Source organism: Podarcis muralis, chromosome 13 (assembly GCF_964188315.1).
Source record: "Podarcis muralis chromosome 13, rPodMur119.hap1.1, whole genome shotgun sequence".
In the NCBI taxonomy this organism is placed as follows: Eukaryota; Metazoa; Chordata; class Lepidosauria; order Squamata; family Lacertidae; genus Podarcis; species Podarcis muralis.
Window position 1 is genome coordinate 17,641,366 of NC_135667.1, and position 19,685 is coordinate 17,661,050.

The window sequence follows — 19,685 nt, forward strand, 5'->3', positions numbered from 1 at the left end:
AGACCTGGAGGAGGCGCCCCCTCCTCGGCATCCCGCGTGGAGGTGCCCCCCTCCGGGTGCGCAGCCTCTGGAGGTGGCCCCCGCCACCCCCCGCGATCCACGTGCGGTCCGGTGAGTCCTGGGGGTGGGGTGGGGGGCGCGCGTCAGACAACACCTCTCACCCCCGAAAGCCCTCTGCCCTCCCCATGCCCCTCTCTCTTTCTAATCTCCTCGCCTCCCCCCCTTCCCTAGCTCTCTTTCCTCCCCCGTCCCTCCATCTTCCTCCCGCCCCTTCTCCAGGGGATGCCCCCCCCCGCCCCTCCTCTCGCAACGTTGATGAGATGGGGAAGATGGAGACGGCGTGGACGGGGAAGCGGGGAGGGGGAGGGAGGGAGGGCTTGGCCACTCGGGGTCGGATCACTCCGTGGGGCTGGACGGGCGGCACGAGAAACCCCGCTCGCTCCCCGACTCCCTTCCAAAAGGGGGTTGTGCGGAGCTGTGGGACTCCCCGCGACGTGGGGTTGTGGCGGCTGCGGCTGGAAATAGAGAATCACTGGGGAATAAGGCGAAGGGAGGGGGGAGGTGGCTGGGGGAAGGGGAATGGCGGGAGGAGAAGAGCTTGGAAGTCCCTAACTTAACTTCTCCCTCTCTCCTCACCCCCCTTTCCCTGACTCTCTCTCTTTCTTCCCTGGCCCCCACTCCCCTTGCTTGCTGTGGGGTGTGCCCCCCCGCTTCTCCTTGTTTTCCCACCTTCTCTTATTCACCTGCCTCCCCCCCCCCACCTACCCCGGGCTTTCTTTCTCCCTCCCGCCTCTCTTGCGCCCCACTCCTTCTGGGTTTCCCTCTCTGGTCCGCCGACCACCTTCCACCTATCCTGTTTTCTTCCCCCTTTTCTTGTATGTGACCCCCTCCCTCTTTTTTGGGGGGGTCTTCCCTGGTCCTGAACTCTCCCTGCTCCCCTCTGTCCTCCCCCCTCCCTACACCTCTCTCTCTCTCTCCTTTCCCTGCTTTTCCCCCTTCCCTTCTTCCCTGCCTCTTACAGCCTCGGCTTCCCTCCCCTCCTCCCCCCCTTCTCAAATGCACAGATCTTCTCTCTCACTTTCCCTTCCCCTCTCCCGAGGGACCCAAAGAGATGCAATTGAGGGAGAGGGAGAGGAGCGGGAGGAGGGAGAGATGTTTTAAGGTGGATCCGGAGGAAACCAGGGGATCCTCGGAAAGGTCTGGCGCTCACACGCCTGGACGCGGCTCAGGCAGCATCTGCTTTCCCCTCGAGATTATGTCATGTGGAGCCTGGTCGGGTTCACACGTTCAGTTCCACGTGTTAGCATCGGGCAAGCACACTGCTGCCAAGCACAGGAGCGAGGACCACAGGTTGCGCACGCAGAGCGAGGCTTCATGCGCCGTGGATGCTGGTGCCCCTTGAACTGATGGGGCAGAAGGCAAAGGAGGCCAACAGAAAGCAAAGACTCAGGACAGAAAAAAAGAAAGGACTTATTGGAATCATAGAACTGTAGAGTTGGAAAGGATCCCTGAAATGCAGGAACCTTTTTGCCCAGCATGGGGCTTGAACCCATGACGACCCTGAGATTAAGAGTCTCATGCTCTACTGAGCTGTCCTTCTTCAAGCAGTGCATAGTTAAACTGTGGAACTCACTGCTGCAGGAGGCAAGGATGGCCACCAACTTGGATTGCTTTAGGAGCGGGCCAATTCATGGAGGAGAGGGCTATCGATGGCTACTAGCCATGATGGCTAAATGCTTCTGAATGCCATTTGCTAGAAACCGTAGGCAGGGAGCGTGTTCTTTTGCTCAGGTCTTCCATGAGGGTTTCCCATTGTGCCCTCTGATTGGCCACTTGTGAGAACAGGACGCTGGTCTAGATGGGTCATTGGCCTGATCCAACCAGGGTCTTCTTGGGTCCTTAAGACAGAACCAATCACCAGCAGACTAAGCTGATTCCAGTTTTGTCCCCATCCTTCTGAGTTCTAGAAGGGATACCCTGAGACTAAGGAGGAGGAAGGGGACAGGCAGAGCCACCGTGTGTTGGTAGAGGAAAGAAGGCAGGCAGGAGGCGGCAGACTGAGGCCAGACCAAGTCTGGTGGGGCAGCCTCCCAGTTGCCCCAATAGACCAGCTTCCAGTGCACTTGTTTGCCTTCAGACTATCAGTCAGCAGCTGGCAAACCCTGGGCCAAATCTGGCCTTGCTAGGTTCCCCATCCACTAGTGGACAACCTGGGACAGCTTCCCTAACCTGGTGCCCTCCAGGTATTTTGGAGAGCAACTCCCACCAGCCCCAGCTGGCCCAGAGATTATGGGCTCCATGGGGGACCCAGAAATGGACCTAGAACAATCCAAAAGGATATTGTAGAAAGGGGCATCTGTAGGAAAAGGGGCAACCGCAGCAACAGAAGTTGCTGGCAGACCCACATTTGCTGACAGAGGGTGAACAGCCAGCTCCCTGTTTCCCATGCTCTTCTCAAAATGGTCTGCCAGGAAATTGGCTGCTAATCAAGATACAGTGGTACCTCAGGTTAAGTACTTAATTCATTCCAGAGGTCCGTTCTTAACCTGAAACTGGTTTTAACCTGAAGCACTACTTTAGCTAATGGGGCCTCCTGCTGCCGCCACGCCGCCAGAGCCCGATTTCTGTACTTATCCTGAAGCAAAGTTCTTAACCTGAAGCACTATTTCTGGGTTAGCGGAGTCTGTAACCTGAAGCGTATGTAACCTGAAGCGTATGTAACCCGAGGTACCACTGTATTATATTCCCATAACACCATCAGCCTGGTCTGGAGATGTCTAGGATTGAACCATCAATGGAATCAGGCTAGCCATTGGAAAACATCAGGATTCTCCACGAATGGTTGGTTAGACAAAATACGGGACGTGGTTCTGTCAGAAAGTTCGGCATAATAGTATCGCGTAAGTACCAAGGCGAACTGCTAAAAAAAAAAGCAAAATCGAAATTGCCGGTATATGGTGGCCTTTTCTGTCGTAAGGAGGGATGGCATTCTGATACGTCTGCCGTTGACTCAGATTGTTTTATGGAGATTGTTTTATGAAGCTGATATATGCAGGTTCCACCCTTTTAATTTTCCCTAGTAAAATGTGCTCTTAAATACTGTGAGGACACAAATGACACAACACATTTTGATGTAAATCTCTTTATTGTAGGAGGCTGATATGTCCGCCTTATGTACCTCAAGGACTCTTGTTAACACGCCACTGTATATGTTTGTATTCTTTCCAAATTATTTTTATTAAGATCTCAAATTATAAAGAAGATGGATAAGATATAAAGAGGGGGAAAGAAGAAACATAAATAACATGCAGCATCCTTGCAGAGAGGAAAAGAATATTATTACAAGACTTCCTTGTGTAAACAATTAAACTGTCAAACTTAAATATATATATGCATGTGCAGGCTTGACAGTGAAATAAAAATAAAGATAAAAGCATTGCTTCCTGTGCTCTGCCTTCTCAGTTTGTCATAATAAATGTGAAGATATATTCAGCCAGCTGTATGCTTTTTTAAAAATTATATTATTTTTTGAAAAAATCATACACCTGACTGCATTGGCATAGCCAAGGGGGGCAGGGGGACAGTTGCCTCCCTTAAATCAATAAAAAACAATACAAATTTGAAGTCCCTCCCCCCAAACAAAAATTCTGGCTACACCCATGCCTGACTGAGTATATTTTCATAGAATCCAGACTGTGGAACTGCCCAACCATTTCATTTGTAAATGAAATAAAATAATGTTGTTGTTGTTGTTTAGTCGTTTAGTTGTGTCCGACTCTTCTTGACCCCATGGACCAGAGCACGCCAGGCACTCCTGTCTTCCACTGCCTCCCGCAGTTTGGTCAAACTCATGCTGGTAGCTTCGAGAACACTATCCAACCATCTCATCCTCTGTCGTCCCCTTCTCCTTGTGCCCTCCATCTTTCTCAACATCAGGGTCTTTTCCAGGGAGTCTTCTCTTCTCATGAGGTGGCCAAAGTATTGGAGCCTCAGCTTCAAATAAATGAAATCATACCATGTTGCAAAAAAACAACATGTCTTGTTTACTATGTCCCCAGGGTACTTTTAATTTGTAAATGTTTGTATTGACATTTAAAAAAAAACCCAAACCCAATAAAAATATCTAATAAGAGAAGGAAGAACCATCTGTGAATCATTAAAAAAAAAAAGATTGGGGGAGAGACAAAATAGATGCCTGTTTGATAGGAAGATGGCAGCTTATAATCATAGAATCATAGATTGGAAGGGTCCCTGAGGATCATCTAGTCCAACCCCCTGCAATGCAGGAATATGCGGTTGTCCCTTATGGGGATCAAACCTGCAGCCTTGGCGTTATCAGCACCACGCTCCAGCCAACCGAGCTTGCAGTGGACAAATTAGGTACAAGCAACTTTCCAGGGACAAGGGACACGGGTGGTGCTGTGGGTTAAACCACAGAGCCTAGGACTTGCGGTTCGAATCCCCGCGAGGGGGTGAGCTCCCGTTGCTCGGTCCCTGCTCCTGCCAACCTAGCAGTTCAAAAGCACCTCGAAGTTTAAGTAGATAAATAGGTACCACTCCAGTGGGAAGGTAAACGGCGTTTCCGTGTGCTGCTCTGGTTCACCAGAAGTAGCTTAGTCATGCTGGCCACATGACCTGGAAACTATATGCCAGCTCCCTCAGCCAATAAAGCGAGATGAGCGCCACAACCCCAGAGTCGGTTACGACTGGACCTAATGGTCAGGGGTCCCTTTACCTTTAACTTTCCAGGGACAGGGCATTTGATTTGCCCATGTTTGCCCCCCTCTCTGTACGTGAAAGCTTAAATTAGACCCAATGGAGCTTCCTGATCAGGGATCATTCAAGCCTCCAGTTCTGGGCCTGGAAGAAGGGAGGATCTGAACTCTGCCAGGATCCTAGCAACTATTTGCAATGATCAAGGAGGTTCATAAGCTCTCCTTGAACTGCCCCGGAGGCAAAAAGATTCTGACACCAACTGGCTGAACTCCTGTGACTCAGCAGCAGCTCAGGCAGGCATGGCCAAACTTGGCCCTCCAGCCGTTTTGGGACTACGACTCCCCTCATCCCTAGCTAACAGGACCAGTGGTCAAGGATGGTGGGAATTGTAGTCCCAAAACAGCTGGAGGGCCAAGTTTGGCCATGCCTGAAGGGAAGGCTGCGGTTCAGCCACAGGACGTGCACAGCCAATCCCTGAGGAGATAAAGGAAAGCCCAGGGCTGTGCGGAAGTCCAGAAAAACCGCAGGTGGGCTGAAGAAAGGGGAGGGAGTAGTAGGCCAGGCAGTGACCATCAGTGGTTGGAGGAAAGGAAGGACACCACTTAAGAAGGGCAAAGCTTTTCCCACCACATAGTTCCATGCCAGGAAGAACTTCACCTCTGATTCACAGACTTGTAGAGCTGGAAGGGACTGTGAGGGCCGTATCTAGACCAACCTCTTGCAATGCAGGAATCTTTCACCCAACACGGGGCTCAAACCCACGACACTGAGATTAAGAGTCTGCTGCTCTGACTGAGCTATCCCTCAACTCTGAAAAGTGGCAAGTCTCAAAAGTGTTGGGGTCTGAATTTCACATACAGTGGTACCTCGGGTTAAGAACTTAATTCGTTCTGGAGGTCCGTTCTTAACCTGAAACTGTTCTTAACCTGAAGCACCACTTTAGCTAATGGGGCCTCCTGCTGCCACCGCACTGCCGTCGCGCGATTTCTGTTCTCATCCTGAAGCAAAGTTCTTAACCCGAGGTACTATTTCTGGGTTAGCGAAGTCTGTAATCTGAAGCGTCTGTAACCCGAGGTACCACTGTACTGCTTTAGACCAGAGCAGCTTATGTTTGTTTTTGCTGCAGGCTTCTAATGATTCTTTTAGGGCAGCCTTTGCCCACTGTGTGCCTTCCAGCTGTTTAGGACTACAACTCCCATGATCCCCTGCCAGCACCTCCTGGTAGGGGATGATGGGAGTTGTAGTCCGAAAACAGCTGGAGTGCACCCAGAGGTAAAGCCTGGCCCACCAACTATCCTCCTGGATTAGATTTACGCCCTGCATAAATTTCCTGAAAAGGAGCCCCCTGGGCACCTTCAGGGTGAGGTGTGACTTTGGATGGCTCGGAGGGAGACTTCCCTCCACTCATTCCCTGGCTTCGCATCCTCTCATTCTGGCAGCCGGCCAAATGTGCAGAACTCCGGCCAAGCTGGGCACCTCCTCTGGCTGGGAAATGACGAGATCCGAGGGGCATCTCCGCGGTGCCACCTTAACGGCGAAGGCTCCCCTGGCAAAGGAGGCAACGCTTGCAAGTTTATTCAAAGGGAAGTCCCGCCCAGCGCTGCCCTCCTTGGATTGGTTATCGCAAAATCAGGACTCCTGGGTCCACTGGGGATGAAGTGAAATTTAGTAGGTTATGGGAAGGGGAGGGCAGAGAGAACTCACGGAGTTTGAGATGCTCTGAGAAGGGGGCTGGAGTTTGTTACAGAGAGAGGAGAGAAAACACGGCCTAGGTGGCTCTTTCTGGAGGAAATCATTATGTGCAGTGGTCCAAAATGGGGCGCGGGGGGGGGGGGGGGGTAAGACCCTCAGAGAGAGGGGGTCAGCTTACAATAAAGATGAAAGCTGGGAGAACTCCTGGGTTTTCTGAAAGCCAGGCAGGTTGAGTGCTCTAATAGACCGTTAAATGAAAAGTGGACATGGGTTGCCAACTGTTTATTCCTGGCAGAGTGCCTGTGGTTTTAGCTGCTGCACAACAAGCAGAAATGCAGCCAGTTCGCATAGCCACAAAAAAGTGGGGTGGGGGAGGGGGGAGAGCAGTAGCAGCAGCAGCAGCACCTGTTGAATTGCTCCATATTCTGCAGCTATGAAAGGTAAGGGAGTCCAGTCAAGAGGAACGGGGAATGGCTGCAGGGAGTAAGTTTTCTTTTAGGGGAATGGATGTAGGAAGTAGCCTCAGAGGAGCAGAGACGTAACTAGATGTGAACTTTGTTGTTGTTTAGTCGTGTCCAACTCTTCGTGACCCCATGGACCAGAGCACACCAGGCACACCTGTCTCCCACTGCCTCCTGCAGTTTGGTCAAACTCATGTTAGTAGCTTCGAGAATCTCGTCCTCTGTTTTCCCCTTCTCCTTGTGCCCTCCATCTTCCCCAACATCAGGGTCTTTTCCAGGGAGTCTTCTCTTCTCATGAGGTGGCCAAAGTATTGGAGCCTCAGCTTCAGGATCTGTCCTTCCAGTGAGCACTCAGGGCTAATTTCCTTAAGAATGGATAGGTTTGATCTTCTTGCAGTCCATGGGCCTCTCAAGAGTCTCCTCCAGCACCACAATTCAAAAGCATCAATTCTTCCACGATCAGCCTTCTTTATGGTCCAGCTCTCACTTCCAAACATCACATCACTACTGGGAAAACCATAGTTTTAACTATACGGACCTTTGTCGGCAAGGTGATGTCTCTGCTTTTTAAGATGCTGTCTAGGTTTGTCATCACTTTTCTCCCAAGAAGCAGGCGTCTTTTAATTTCATGACTGCTGTCACCAGCTGCAGTGATCATGGAGCCCAAGAAAGTAAACTCTCTCACTGCCTTCACATTCTGGCGGGGGTGGGGGTAGTGTTACCCTTGATTTAGTCTTTGTTTGGTTACTTAGCACCTGAGGGCTCTCTGCTAAATGCGGGAACGGTCTCCATGGTTTAGCATTAGGAACATGAGCCCAGCCTCCTTGCCCCACTTTGTGCACATTCCCCTGTTCCTCCGGTGTGGAGATCAGAAGCTTCCCCCTTCCACTTTAGTGTAACCATAGTGCAGTGTGCCATTTGAACTGTAAACTATGGTTCAGGGGAAACACGATCACCGTCTTCAACCAAGGGTTGTCATGCAGAAGATAGAGCAGACTTGCTTTTTGTTTCTCTGAAGAGCAGAACTTAAATCCAATGAGGAGAATTCGTAGGGAAGTGGATTTCAGATAAAAGTAGAATTGTTGTTTTTTAGTTTAGATAAAAGACCAGTAAGAGGCAACATGATAGAAGTGTATAAAATTATGTGTGGCATGGCGAATGAATGAATGAATGAACGATAAACAAATTAAAACATGACCCAGATGGGAACGAGCCCTCAGGCAGTATAAAGGATTCTCACTCACCCGGACTTAGGTGAAGTCAGGATTCCTGGTTTCACCAGTAACGTTTTCCAGATAAGGAGTGGAAATTCAGAACTTCTTAGTTCTTTGGAAGGGGAGAGCACTATAGGAGGTTGGGGGGCTAGGCTGCAGGTGGGGGTCAGGGTACCAAGCCTTCTTTACAAGACAGATGCTTGGAAAAGCATTGCCTTTCACGGCCAAGAAGAACAACTGAGAACACACACACACACAATTATTTTTCAATGATTAAGAAGGAAGCAGTGTGAGGATAGGAGCTGGCTGTGGTGAAGACATATGGTCACATATGTCTGGGTTAATCTTTTATTTCTATGAGGCAAAGGAGAGCTGCCTATCAAAATATGTGGCCTTGGTTTTGCTCTGCTGCCTCCCTCTAGCCTTCCCTCCACAAAGAACAAAGTCTCCTTTTGTGTGTCTTTCAGTGAGTGGCCTGGATTTTTCCCCCTCTGCAGAGATCATGCTACCAGGAGTCAGTAAAGCAGGTTCTGCTGCTGGGGATCTGGGCCTGTGAAAGGAGAAGCAACAGGTGAGTGTTTTCTCCTCCTATTGAAACTGCAAAGGGTTGATCAAATAGAGAAGCCTTCGCAAACAGCTGTGTCCCCTTCCCCTCCTTTGACCATCATCCCAGACCCTCCAAGTGTCCCTATTTTCCAGGGACGCTCCTGGATTTACAAAGCCATCCCAGTTTCTGATTTGATCCTGGAATGTCCTAAGCTTTTCCTTAAAGGTAAAGGTAAAGGTACCCCTGCCTGTATGGGCCAGTCTTGACAGACTCTAGGGTTGTGCACCCATCTCACTCTAGAGGCCGGGAGTCAGTGCTGTTCGGAGACACTTCCGGGTCACGTGGCCAGCGTGACAAAGCTGCATCTGGCAAGCCAGAGCCGCACACGGAAACACCGTTTACCTTCCCGCTAGTAAGCGGTCCCTATTCATCTACTTGCACCCGGGGGTGCTTTCGAACTGCTAGGTTGGCAGGCGCTGGGACCGAGCAGCGGGAGCGCACCCCGCCACGGGGATTCGAACCGCCGGCGCCGACCTTTCGATCGGCAAGCCCTAGGCACTGAGGCTTTTACCCACAGTGCCACCCGCGTCCCTAAGCTTTTCCTTAGGACATCCCTATTTTTATCAGACAAATGTTGGAGGATATGGTTATGCAATCCCCGAGCCAAGGAGATAAGTAACTATACAACATTTAGGAGACATCTGAAGGTAGCCCTGCAGGAATTTTAAAAACGTTTAATGTTTTGTTTTGTTTTTTATATATGTTGGAAACCACCCAGAGTGGCTGGGGCAACCCAGTCAGATGGGCAGGGTATAAATACTATATCATAATCATCACCAGCATCATTATGGAATAGGATGTCCCTATTTTCATTGGAGAAATGTTGGAGGGTATGTGATCACAACTGTTGAAAGCTCAGAGTTGATCATCCTTGCTGCTCCCACTCCCTGCTCCTGAGTCAGTTTAAAATGGACTTAGCTTTTGGGTCAAGCTCAGTTTAGGTTATTAAACGCAACATATAAATGGGAATGTTAAGCCCAAGCCTCAGTCCAAGTTAAAAAGTTCAGCTTTAGTTCAGCGGGGGCGCTGTCAGACTAATGCTGTTTTCAGGCAGGATTCAGTGGCATCCTGGCAAATTCAGTTTGCAATTCACCACCAGAGTTGCTTTGGAGCTCTTGGGCAACCACCCTCTCCCAACCTAGTAATTTTGCAGTAAGGAAAGCGATGGGGAAATGTGGGAGAACATTTGCTTGGCACACTGCGCATGTCCAAAGAACAGTTCCCACAGAAAGTGTCCTGGCATAGACAAAATAATCTCAGCCTTCTGCTGCTTCTTGAAACTTCTCTGTTTCTGGAACAAATGATTCTCTCACACACAGAGAGAAAACTCAACACTTCCTTCTACCACAGGGAAATATTTGGGGTCATTTAGGAGAGTCAAAATTGCTTCAGAATTGCTTACCTGCACCATTTCAGAATATGGTCTATGTACCTGTGCATTTGCACACACCCTGTGTATTTGTGAAAATTTATTTTTGATACCTTAAACCAGGTGTTGGCAAACTTGGCCCCCCAGATGTTTTGGGACTACAACTCCCATCATCCCTAGCTAACAGGACCAGTGGTCAAGGATGATGGGAATTGTAGTCCCAAAACAGCTAGAGGGCCGAGTTTGCTTATGCCTGGGTTAGAGCTTCGACTTTTGCAGGATTGTTAGGCCTCTGGCACAGGTCAGCGGACCCCGAGGCCTGCGTGCTCCTTTTGGCCCCTGCTTTCCTCCTCCTCCTCAGCAAGTGTGGCAACTCTGCACCAGCCAGGAGCCCTCCCCCTGCCAGTAAACAAGTGAGAACCCCAGCTGATGAAGCTGCAAGGTGTTAGAGCACCCGCTTTTCATGCAGGAGGTCCCAGGTTCTCCCCAGCATCTCCATGTGGTGGGTTTAAGGACTCCTGCCTGAAACCCTGGAGAGCCACTGTCAGCCAGTGTAGACAGTACTAAGCTAGATGGACTCATAGTCTGGTTTGGTGCAAGGCTGCTCCATGTGTTCCTAAGCAGCACCGTCCAGTTCTGTGGGCATTTGAGGCTCATGAGGCGTCTTTTGCCTGCAGGACCTTGGCCAGCTCCCTATACAGTGGTACCTTGGTTCTCAAATGCTTTGGTACTCAAACAACTTGGAACCCAAACACTGCAAACTCGGAAGTAAGTGCTCCAGTTTGTGAACATTTTTTTGGAAGCTGAATGTGCTCCGTTTTGAGTGTTACACTTCTGATTTGAGTGCCACACTTTTATTTTGAGTGCCACTCTTTTGTTTTGAGTGTTACACTGAGGTCTGTCCGTTTTTGCTATTTATTTTGCGTTTCTGTTTTTGTGGCTTTTTTGTGACTGCGTGGAACCCAGTTCAGCTACTGATTGATTGATGTGTGACTGCAGTACATTGTTTATTGCTTTCATTTTATGGATCAGTGCGCTTGTTAGATAGTAAAATGCATGTTAAATTGCTGTTTTAGGGGTTGTTTTTAAAAGTCTAGAATGGATTAATCCATTTTGCATTACTTTTTATGGGAAAGCATGCCTTGGTTTTAGAATGTTTTGGTTTTGGAACGGACTTCCAGAACGGATTAAGTTTGAGAACCAAGGTACCACTGTAAAATGAACCAACAGAGATGTTGCCAGTGCAGATAGCTGGAGGCAACTGAAGCCCCCTATAGGCTGACCAGACCTGGGTGATGGTAGGCTCCACCTCCCTGGCTGGTTAAAGAGCCCTGTCTCATTTCTGTGGTTTCTTTGAAGATGGGGAGGTAGCGGTACTGCAGAGAACTCCCTCCCTGAGTTAGGGGATGCTGGCAGGGGATACTGACAGTCCCCTCTCCTGCTCCCTGGAATAATCTGACCCTCACTCACCATCAGTATCTTCTGCTGTACCCGAGTTGTGGGTCACAATACCCACTTTGTTTACTTTAGGAATCACAAGTTTCCCAAGTAAAACAACTCAATAAACAATAAAGGGCTGTAGGGGCTTACACACCCTGACCTTTAGGCCAGATTCATACAGAAAGCCAGTATGGTGTAATGATTAAGAGTGTGAAACTAGGACCTGGGAGACCAGGGTTCGAATCTTCACTTGGCCATGAAGCTCACTTGGAAGAGTCGCTGCCTCGCAGCTTCTTGACCTACCTCACAGGATTGTTGTGAGGAGAAAATGGAGAGGGGGTAGACCATGTAAGCCACCAGCTTGGAGAAAAAGTCAGGATATAGAATCATAGAGTTGGAAGGGACCACAAGGGTCATCTAGTCCAGCCCCCTGCAATGCAGGAATATTCTGCCCAACATGATGCTTGAACCCATGACCTTGAGATTAAGAGCCTCATGCTCCACCAGCTGAGCTATCCAGAGGGGTAAGTGTGGGGGCATGGAACCAGGGTTTGACTTGCCCGGATGAATTGCTTCGTGTTTTCCAGTCACCATTTCCCTGAGCACAGGAAGACCAGAAGAAAACAAAACCTCAAAGCGGTTTGCAAAAAGGACATAACAGCAAAATCATCAGTAAAAAACAGTAGGGGAAATATTAACAATATTAAAATGAGCGAGTGTAAAGGGAATTGGGGGTTGCTCGTGCGTAAGGAGGCTGCTGCTCTAGGCAACGTTGTCTGGCTTAACCTTTCCCTGGCTGGACAGCCCTTTCTCCATGGCTGTGTCAGTCACTGGAGGAACCCGTCAGTGGGTGCTTCCTGAACTTCTTCCAACATAAAAGCTCTTTGACGCCAAGTCTCCGCCTAGCCTCCCTGCGTGGAACTCTTCTGCGCAGAGTGGGCATGGCCAGCGGAGGTCCTGGGCTCTCCCCGCTGGTCTCTGTGGAAGAGTCTTGGAGCCATCTCTCCAAAGTCCTTCCCTGCTCCCCTTTCTTCCTGGTGTCACGCCGATTTCCTTCCCCAAAGGAAGTGTTCTCCCTCTCCCTGCTGGTCCCTTCTCCTGCATCGTTGGGGAGCCTTACCTCCACTCTTGGCTCCGATGGCAGTTCCCTGACAGCGAGGAACTGAAATCAGATTAAAGCGTGCAGTCATGAAATAAATAAATGCGACAATTAAATATATGCGACAAATAAGTGCACGTTTGCGTCTTCTTCTTTTCAACTTCTTCCCCGCAGTCCCAAGACCATGGCCAGGTGGGTTGCACACTCCATAGAGTACGGTGGAATAACCCTCCCCGCTCTGGTGCACAGTGAAGACAGCGTTCGGTATGCCCATCGGAGCTTCCAGGTGCAAGACAGCGACGTCTTCAACATCACGTATCCAAAATCTGGTGAGCCATTTGAAAGCACACACAACACAACACAACACAACGCAACACAAAACACAACACCCCACCCCTGGCCTCTCACCTTCCCGGAGTTTCTGGACTGACAAACTCTATCCACTCATTTTTGTCTACCCCACTCTTTCTGTTTGAATCTAGAAGATACTCAGATCTCAGCTGATGCTCTTCCACAGGAAAACAGCCTGTTAAGGCTGTTTCTTACTCTGAACAGCTGCAGGACAGGCAGAAATTCAACAGGCGCAGCTTTTCAAAAAGCAGCACCCATTGAACTGTCCTGCATGTCAAGCTGTTACGGGGACAGGAGAGGTGATGCTAACTAACCTAGATAGCTCCTTTTTTATTTCAGAATCCCGTCTGCAGATGCCCTCTGTGACTCCCTTGGGAAGAGGCCAAGAGGGTGCTCATCTCTCGTCCTTTCCCAGGAACAACTTGGATGAAGGAAATCCTCACCCTGATCCACAGCAATGGGGATCCCACTCTCTCACGGTCATTACCCTGCTGGGAACGGGTACCCTGGATCGAACAGGTCACAGCGGTGAAATACCTGGAGAACCAAACGTGCCCCCGCCTCATAACCTCTCACTTACCCGCAGCAATCTTTCCAGAATCGTTCTTCACCTCACAGGCTAAGGTGAGTCTAGGACCTTCTTGGGTGCTAAGGTACAGAGGAGGGGGCTCTCTTGGTCACCCCAGTTTCCTCAGAAACTCAGAGGGTTGGGTTGGTTGGCAATGCTTCTATTCTTCCACTTAGTGTATATGTGGGGTTTTGTGTCAGCGTCACATGTGTGGGTTCTCTTACTATTCGCTTGTTGTATTTACTTGGTGGTGAGAGGGGTTGGGGTGGCCTAAGGTGTGGTTGGTTGTCTTTGGCTGGCTGTAGTGAGATTTGTTTTTGTGTGTGAGTGGTGTGTGTGTGTGTGTGTGTGTGTGTGTTTGGATCTGCTTAGCCAGATTGATACGTATGCTGTCGGCGGATTCTTGTCGTTGTCTTGTTGGGCTGTGTATGTGACAAAAGAGGAGCCATACCGGGGTGAAGCCATCTTATTCTATTTGTCCCCACATCAGTTTCAGTTTATTGGTTAGTTTTTCTAATAAGGCTGTTATCATTCCTCCCTCCCCTTCTTTCCCTCTCTTTTCTTCCTAACCCAACACTGTATGTAACACTAATGTCTCACAACAAATGAAACTGATCTGTAGAAAACACAACTTGAAAAACGAGACAATGCACGTATTTTTTGTAAACTAAGAAATATATTTTTTAAAATAAGCAGCTCAGAGGGTGGTGGCCTGGGAGACTTCCTAAGTTATGCTTTACCCTGCCCTTTGAAACCTGAGATGTATGCTTTAGTACTCACCTTATTTCCATTATTGTAAGTTGTTCATTTTTAATATGGTGTTTTCATTGTTGTAACCTGCCCTGGAACATTAGGGTAAAGAATGGATTACAGTGGTACCTCTGGTTGCGAACGGGATCCGTTCCAGAGCCCCATTTGCAACCTGAAAGGAACGCAACCCACGCCTGTGCGTCTGCGCACGCACAGGTTGCATTTGCCGCTTCTGCGCATGCTTGTGACATCATTTTGCGCGTCTGCGCATGCACGAGTGGCGAAACCCAGAAGTAACACTTTCCAGTACTTCTGGGTCGCCGCAGGATGCAACCTGAAAAATCATATTATGAAGCAAACGTAATAAGAGGTATGACCGTATTATTATTATTATTATTATTATTATTATTATTATTGGAAGGGGCATGGTACCATTGTCAATGCTAGGGAACCAATCAGTGCATGGGGTGGAACAGAGATATTTTGATGAAGGGCAGTATATAAATCTAATCATCATCATCATCACAGAGACTATTGAGTTGCCCTAATAGACAGAAGAGCGCCATAGAGGTAGTTTCTTTGTGACCCCCTGGGAAGGGAGGTATTTTCTTCGCTGCTGGTGACCCTTCTGGCCTCCCTAGGAGAGAGCCTGCCTTGTGGCATGAGAAAGAACCATTGGCACAGTTAGTCCAACACCTGACAAAACTTTCTTTTCCAGGCCATTTACACCGTCCGCGACCCCAAGGACGTCTGTGTCTCACTCTTTTATTACACCAAGATGGCTTCATTTCTGGAGCACGAGGAGGATTTTGGGGAATTCATCAGGAAGTTTGTTTCAGGGGAAGGTACATGAGCGTGTGGGTTTTCTGAGAATAGCAGTAGGACCTGACATTTGGTAGGAGGTGTCAGGGGTCACAAGCGGTGTAGTCTGGGTCCCCGCTGGAGCTGCTTGGTCGAAAGGCTGGGAGGCTGACAGCAGGTGGCGCTAGCAGCAATAGCAGGCAGAGCCAGAGCCAACAATAGATGTTGTTGTTTAGTCATTTAGTCGTGTCCGATTCTTCGTGACCCCATGGACCAGAGCACGCCAGGCACTCCTGTCTTCCACTGCCTCCCGCAGTTTGGTTTCAAACTGCGGCTGACCAAACTCAACAATAGATAGATCAAGTTAATTCTGGTTTTGTCCCCACCCTCCTCTCCGTTGAAATCAACAAAGGCAGCACTGAGACTAAGGAAGAGGTTGTCAGCCAGTGTCACCTCCTGGACTGGTTGTTAATAAGGAGGCAGGTGGAAGGGGGCTGGCTGAGGGCAGGCTGGACCCACACATTGACCCGACGCTGTGGCCTATGGCTCTGTTAAATCTCACATGGCAATCCTGCCAATTGTCTTGATTTCCTAGTAATTCGCATTGCTCACCTACAAAGGAAGTGAAAGATGCAATCCGTACGTCTGATTGGTCTGTTGTCAGTTCCAACCTGTCAAACCCGCTTAACCTGGAACCAATTAAACGAAGGGTGGCAATGGTGGGTGTGGCCACAAGTGGGTGTGGTGTGACCATACACACACAGATCCCTCCCCCCAAAAGACACATAACTCCCCTCTGCAACTGAGCTATGCAGGTTCTTAACAATCTGCTGTTGGTTAAAAATAGTTTCACTTAAATCACCTTCCCCCAACCTGGAGTCTTCCAGATGTTTTGGACTACAACTCCCATTAGCCTCAGCCAGCATGGCCAATGCTCAGGGATGATGGGTGTTGTAGTTCAAAACAAGCAGATAGAGAAGGATGAATTAGCAGCTTTCAATCTCTCTCATTCACTTATTTCCATATATGCCTGAATCTTCATTTGAAACTGTGGCTCCTGGTGGACAATATTGTAGACAGCAAAAGAACAATCCTATGAAAGTTTCTTCATAAGTCTCACCGAAATTGATAGTGCTTGCTTCCAAGTGACTGTGTGTAGGATTGCATCTTTTTAAATTTAACCTTCATTTTTTTCATGCTGCTGCTGCTGCTCTTTAAAACCACAAAACAAATCCCTTCTCTGTTTCTCTTTAGTTCTCTTTGGCTCCTGGTTTGATCATGTCAAGAGCTGGCTGGCCTACAAAGACCAGGCAAACTTTCTCCTTCTGACCTATGATGAATTGCTGAAGGTGAGTTATTAAGAAAAAAAACAGGTTTCTTTGGTCTCCAACCCCTGGTCCTCTCTCAGGTCAGACCCATAAGCCATTCTAGGCTACTCTGAGGCCCTGGCAGTCTAGCTCCTTCCAACCCTTGCTATCTCCCCTTCTCAGGACTTACGGGGCACCGTTCTCCGCATCTGCCAGTTCCTGGGCAAGGACTTAGATGTGCCTGCTGTTGACTCTGTGGTGGAGAATGCCTCTTTTGAAGCCATGAAGGGAAACAAGATGGTGAACTATAGCCTCGTCCCTGAGGATATTATGAACCAAAAGATCAGCCCCTTCCTCAGGAAAGGTAAAAAACCCCTGAAAGCCGGGGAGGGGAAATTCTTTGGCAGGACTAAAGGTAAAGGTAAAGGTACCCCTGCCCGTACGGGCCAGTCTTGCCAGACTAGGGTTGTGCGCTCATCTCACTCTAGAGGCCGGGGGCCAGCGCTGTCCGGAGACACTTCCGGGTCACGTGGCCAGCATGACAAGCTGCATCTGGCGAGCCAGCGCAGCACACGGAACGCCGTTTACCTTCCCGCTGGTAAGCGGTCCCTATTTATCTACTTGCACCCGGGGGTGCTTTCGAACTGCTAGGTTGGCAGGCGCTGGGACCGAACGACGGGAGCACACCCCGCCACGGGGATTCGAACCGCCGACCATGCGATTGGCAAGTCCTAGGCACTGAGATTTTACCCACAGCGCCACCCGCGTCCCTTTGGCAGGACTATTTGCAAGTCAATATTTGAGGAGGTGGTACATCTAGAGTAAAAGATCCCTCCAGCTCTCTCATATTCCCCTACGAACCTTTTTTTTTTTTTTTTTTTGGCAGGGATTTCTGGAGATTGGAAAAATCATTTCACTTCAGAGCAGAGTGCTGCATTCCATCATCTCTACCAGGAGAAGATGAAAGACGCAGGGATCAGATTTCCTTGGGATGAAATCCAAACTGAAATCCACCAGGAACCTTAAGGTTTCAGAGAGGAAAACGTTAGGCACAGAATTTCCCCTGTTCTAACGTCCTTATACACCAGCCTTTGTTATGAAAACCAGCTTACTCTTTTTAACACAAAAGCTACCATTCACTTCTCACATAATATAGGAGTCTCAGCTATCAGCACTACTGAGGATTCCAGTGCAGGTTTATGCTTTGAGCAATGAACAGTAGGAGCTCTTCACTCTGATAGAAAGCAGAGGGCTGGCTTGTACAACTGGAAGAATTAAAGTTTTCTTGGATTGTATCATATCAAGCTGCAGTGGTGGTGCTGATGTTGTGTGTCTGAGTCATCCCCCACAAAAAAAAAATGCTTCCTGCATTTAGAAAGCTAGCCTTTCAGGGACAAAGGGTCAGACCTTTCCTTTTTCCCTTCACATGCTAGATTTTCTTCCCCAGGCAAGGAGTTCTCTTGTGTTCTTTTGCTGCTGTGTCACAATAATCCTGTGCCTCTCTTTACTACAAAAGAACATTTGTTTTTGCCAGTTCTGTCTGCCTTTCCTCTTGCAGGCGACTTTTGCTTTATTTGCAGTCGCGACTGGTTATAAAATTTTGCCTCCCCAAACTAATAAAGCAGCAATAGCTGTCCCGATTGTCCACTAGATGGTGTAGTTGTTTTAGACAAGGACAATGTGGCACTATGAGCTCATCTGCACTGCCTCAAAGCTCGCCTTGTACCGTGGGTTGCGCCCTCCTTCATTTTTTGACAGGAAGCGCATGTTTCTACTGTCCAGGTGACACATCTGCTGACCTGTAGCAAGAAACTACTTTCCCACTAACCAACAGCAATGTAAAAAGGCTTCCTAAATCAAGTACATGCCGCTGTGCTGTGTTTGCCCTATCATGGTTTTTAGGTTATCCCATTCTCCTCCTCTGCTGCTGTCACCAAACCTCAACACTCCTTGCCTCCTATATCTTTAATTGCTGCTGCTTTTCCAGGCAAGTATTTCCAGGCGAGTATCTCTCTCCTTTCTGGCAGGCCTGACCTGGGAGGAAGTCCTTTTACACTCATTGTGGCCTGCTTCTTGTTAGCTGTGTTAGTCAGTAAGCAAAGCGCTATCCTCTTTCCGCACTCCTTCAACTCGCAGAAAGCTCTGCTTATTCTTTTTTAATCCTATTGCTTCTCAGGCAGCAGCTCGGAGCAGGAACTCGAGCTGCTTTGCTAGCTAAGAGAGCCTGAGCCCGTGTGCCGCCATTGCTGCAATGTGGGTGGGGTGGCCTCTGCCTTCCCCAGCATCCTGGGTGCCTGCATGCAAGAGACAAGGTGGAAGCAAGGGAGAGGCACAGGTAGGAAGGAGCAGATTTGCCTCCGAGGGGCTTGCTTCTGAAGAGGAGCGCCCGAGACTGAGTTCTTAGTTAAGTCCGCGAGGAACGTAGGCTGCATTTTCCTGTATTCATTTGTAATGTTACTAGTAGCTCCCAAGAGCACAAAGTTTAGCTTGTGCATCACCGAGGGGGGCTGTTGCGAGGGAGAAACAGATGCGCGCTCCTACCCTGCCACAAACACATGATATGCCTTTCCCCTGCCTGTGAGCAAGTTTCGCAATCTGGCAAGAGCTTTGCCGCCAGAAAGCAGTAAGTAGATCCACTGCTACAGCACATCAACAACACCCAACCCAAAACATATCTCCCTCCTCCTTTAGAGCAGCCGCCGACTCAGAGCAAACCACCTGGTAGACATGACAGCAAGATAGGGATGCTGATCTCCGAAACACATTGTGAAAATGAAGTTCCTCAGCCCCTCCCCCCTCAAAGGGGTGGTACTTTCCCCTCTGCTGATGGACAGACACACATGTCCAATTTACCTGTTCATTTGCAAGTCTGTTCCAATCTCATTTCCACATTAACCTGCAACTGAAATAAATAAACCAACCCCACACAAAATACATATTTAAGTACACCATTTATCTCCATGTACATTATTTCTAAAAGCATCTTTATCTTGAAATATGCATGTTGGCATTTATTTATTTATTCTTTGAGCGGAGAACTGCGTCGTAAATTTCGGAGACGTGCGGAGGGATAATTATGCTCCAGTCGGCACATTTTCAGTTCGACAGGCACAGATCAGGTCAAGGTTGCCTTGGGATTGACAGGCCTCGACTTCTTTTCAAGCGTTCCTTACTTGCCACACAGGAGAGGATGGAGGAGGTAAGAGAGGCCTATACGTCCTCAAAACTAACACTTAAGAATCCAAATGTTTCCCTTATGCTCTCTAATAGCAAGGGAAGTGGAGGGGTATCACCAAATGCACCCATTTGC

The 19,685-nt window shown here is 48.9% G+C and overlaps 1 protein-coding gene across 4 annotated transcripts; it reads left to right on the plus strand.

The window, feature by feature from the left end:
* The first annotated feature begins 4 nt into the window (after positions 1-4).
* On the plus strand, positions 5-18,025 carry LOC114581565 (sulfotransferase 2B1-like). 4 transcript variants are annotated; one of them, XM_028701828.2, is made up of 9 exons: positions 23-111; positions 2,762-2,900; positions 8,551-8,654; positions 12,773-12,927; positions 13,365-13,573; positions 14,986-15,112; positions 16,323-16,417; positions 16,559-16,739; positions 17,262-18,025. In XM_028701828.2, the coding sequence occupies exons 4-9, from the start codon at positions 12,783-12,785 to the stop codon at positions 17,399-17,401; spliced, it is 897 nt and encodes a 298-aa protein (XP_028557661.2). In that variant the 5' UTR covers positions 23-111; positions 2,762-2,900; positions 8,551-8,654; positions 12,773-12,782; the 3' UTR covers positions 17,402-18,025. The 4 variants fall into 4 exon arrangements, with proteins under 4 accessions (XP_028557660.2, XP_028557661.2, XP_077773173.1 ...); XM_028701827.2 differs by lacking the exon at positions 2,762-2,900 and having other exon boundaries at positions 5-111; XM_077917047.1 differs by lacking the exon at positions 2,762-2,900 and having other exon boundaries at positions 27-111; positions 8,581-8,654.
* Positions 18,026-19,685: the final 1,660 nt, after the last annotated feature.

What these genes read in the sequence shown, in the direction of transcription:
- LOC114581565 (XM_028701827.2), top strand. Translation starts at nt 12,783, where the DNA reads ATGGCCAGGTGGGTTGCACACTCCATAGAGTACGGTGGAATAACCCTC. An exon ending in TCTTCACCTCACAGGCTAAG is followed by an intron (nt 13,574 to 14,985) that starts GTGAGTCTAGGA and finishes TTTCTTTTCCAG; the next exon opens with GCCATTTACACCGTCCGCGA. An exon ending in GAAGTTTGTTTCAGGGGAAG is followed by an intron (nt 15,113 to 16,322) that starts GTACATGAGCGT and finishes GTTTCTCTTTAG; the next exon opens with TTCTCTTTGGCTCCTGGTTT.